This window comes from Seriola lalandi, unplaced genomic scaffold (assembly GCF_002814215.2).
Source record: "Seriola lalandi dorsalis isolate HSWRI2012SDOR001 ecotype SW California unplaced genomic scaffold, Sedor1 jcf7180002054834, whole genome shotgun sequence".
In the NCBI taxonomy this organism is placed as follows: Eukaryota; Metazoa; Chordata; class Actinopteri; order Carangiformes; family Carangidae; genus Seriola; species Seriola lalandi.
The window spans coordinates 43,175-46,150 of NW_019525387.1; the positions used below are offsets into that span (position 1 = coordinate 43,175).

At 40.6% G+C, this 2,976-nt stretch overlaps 1 protein-coding gene across 1 annotated transcript in view; it reads right to left on the bottom strand.

Moving 5' to 3' along the window:
- The window catches only part of satb1a (SATB homeobox 1a), a 14,150-nt gene extending 13,446 nt beyond the window's left edge, over nt 1-704 (bottom strand). Inside the window, exon 1 of the mRNA XM_087179398.1 lies at nt 560-704. Within this exon, the coding sequence (XP_087035524.1) occupies nt 560-567 (8 nt within the window). The 5' untranslated portion in view covers nt 568-704. The remainder of the gene's footprint in view (nt 1-559) is intronic.
- Nucleotides 705-2,976: the final 2,272 nt, after the last annotated feature.

The following is a 2,976-nucleotide window of genomic DNA, read 5'->3' on the forward strand; positions in this document are numbered from 1 at the left end:
CCCCCCACACACACACACACACACACACACACACACACACACACACACACAGAGAGAGAGAGAGACTCATAAATACACGGACCCAGCTGCATTAGCATATGGTGTAATAATGAATTCACTAGCGCGCTCCGTAAATGTATTAAATGTGACAATTGCGCATAAATCTATTTATTATTTTCTGCCGCATGCTGTGCACGCACTTATTATTGTCTTTAGGGTATTGGAGCTCTCCATGGTAACAAAGTGGGGCAGGACAAGGTGGAACTGGCTGACTGATATTAACTTTTGAACGTTGATGTTTTATTGTCACAAGATCATGGTAACATAGTATAGTATAGTATGGTATGTAGAAAACTAGTATTACAGCAGCCCTTTCTGTATACTATAATATACTATAATGTACTACACTATACTATATTATATTATACTATACTACAGTACACTATTGTATTATTGTTATAATCATTTAGCCAAGACATTGCTCACAAAATCACATTGTAATATATCAACTAAAGCTAAAAAAAAAGACATGAAAGGGAAAAAAAAGTCATCACTGTACCTCAACATTTTGACACAGCTGAATCAGTTCACATAGACAACAGCTTGTCCTCTGTCCTGTTCAAAGAAACCCGAAGTGGCAGCCTACTATCAGCAGACCTCCCCCATGCACTCCAATGCAGGCAAGATGCACTTCACCTCTGGAGCTGTGATCCCCAAATGGTGCATGAAATCTCTGTGAAGGTATCACAAAGCAAAGGGTGACAGGTGTGTGTGTGTGTGTGTGTGTGTGTGTGTGTGTATATGTCTTGTGTGTCTGTAAGAGAAAGAGAGAGGAAGAGTCAGAGATCCTTCATTCTGGCAGATAAGATTCAAAGACTTGCCTCATGAAATGTTACACCGGTGTGGTTACAGGTCTGTCTTTTCTAAAGCCACGTAGCTGGGTGGATGTTGTGCAATGGGAGTGTATGTTTGGGGAGAGAGAGCATGCTCTACTACTTTTGACTAATTAAACAAAGTGAATTAGCTATCTCCCCAGCCAGAGCGAGTCATGGCTGGTTACACATCATTCATCGTGACTAATTCAGAGAGAGAGATGTCACTCAGCTGGGTGGAAATGTGTGTGTGCATGTGTGTGTGTGTGTTTGCATCATCCCCCCATAAGTTCACTGTTTTGTGTGTGTCTGTGTGTGTATTTTAGTGATAACTACTACAGTTCTGCGTGTGCGCCTTTAAGTGTTTATATGCTCATATTTCTCTTTCTCTGTCACCCTCTGCTCTACTATTTTATCACTGGCTTGATACGTCGTCAATGAGGCTGGCATGCTAAATGATAATTAAGACCATTACACGCTCACAGAGCATGCTACCAGTGCAGCACACGGCTCTCTCAATCGGAGCCTCATCTCAGGGGACACCCTAGTACTCACACAGTCGTGTATCTCTCCAAATTAGGTTAGATTTTCATTCCACCTCATTCGCCATGGATGTGATGTGGTTATTATAAACTCATGATATGGTTAGTGAGCCTGCTGCCGTTAGATGGGTGGAGGCATCATGTTGGCGTGTTAAAGGGGAAATGGATTGCCAACACTCAGTATTGCACATCTCTGTTTCTCTTGCTCATGAATACTCCCTGATCTGAAGTAGGTTTGCAGATACACACTAACGCTCACAATCTGATGCACAATATGTAACGCAAAACACACGAGAAGCACTCACAAATGCATGTATGTGTTTGTGCAGAGTGACAGGTGGACACCTTACCTTAACACACTCACCATTCACCACCTTACCCCGAATGATCTGTCATCTGAAAATGTACACTTTCATTTCTTTGTCAAGTGGTTGAAATTCACTAAGTAACCTACATTTACTCAAGTACTATACTTTAGTATAATTCTAAGATACTTGTACTCTAGTTGAGAATTTAGATTGTATACTACTCTATACTGTGCCTATACTGAACTACACTGTACCTTTTGCTCCACTACATTTATTTGGCAGCTATGGTTACTTTACATAGAAAAACCTATCTGGCTCGCTAGAACTAGCTCCACCTCTACCAACTACAGTGGCACAACCTCAATGCATCATTACTTACAATCTAGTAATGTCACATATGATAGTCAGATGTACTGTCACATATCAGTTACACAGGTTAATTTTCTGCCTGACAAGTCTTGCTTAAGGATTACTTTTTCCACCACTGTCCTTGTCATACTTCTAATCTGACACATTCTAATCCACAAACCTCTCTCTGCAAACATATTAGATATCCATACAATAATCTTATCACTGACAGTGTGCCAGGACCAAGCTTGAAGGCAGCTGTTTCTCCTCAGGTTTCTCCTGATCTGGGGTGTGTACAGGCTCATTGGCCTGTTAACGTACCCATGCACGTATCAAATAGTGATTGAGAAAGACATACCCTTGGGTTAAGGTGCGTTTGATGCATGGTTAAAAGTCAGAAAGTCTTTGACAATAGAGGTTCAAGTTTGAATGCAGGGACCTCCAGATTTCAGATAAGACTGTGAGCTCAGGTGGTACCTTTAGTCACTAGATTTAAAAATGGATGGGTTTTGTTTTGTGGGGAGATACAAATAACAAATGGATTAATAAAGGAGTAAAGGACAAAAGATAAAAAGTGGATGCACTGGGGTTAGAAGAGGGAATATGGGCCTTATATGTCATGTGACATTTCTATATCCTCTTGTATTAGAAGGGCTTGTGCGGTGTGGTTTGTGAGTGATTGTGACCACGGCTGTGTTCATACTGCACATACAATATGGACTATTAGATTTGTCAAAATATGTATGTAAAATGAATTTATACCGTATCTTTTAACAGCCATGCCCATTTCCTCTATAGCTCCAGAGGGCATCATAAAAACCATAAAGTTAAAATGTTGGCACAGTGTAGCCTTTGCAACGAAGCAAGGGAGTTTTAAAGCATAAATGCATGACTGTATGTTATACA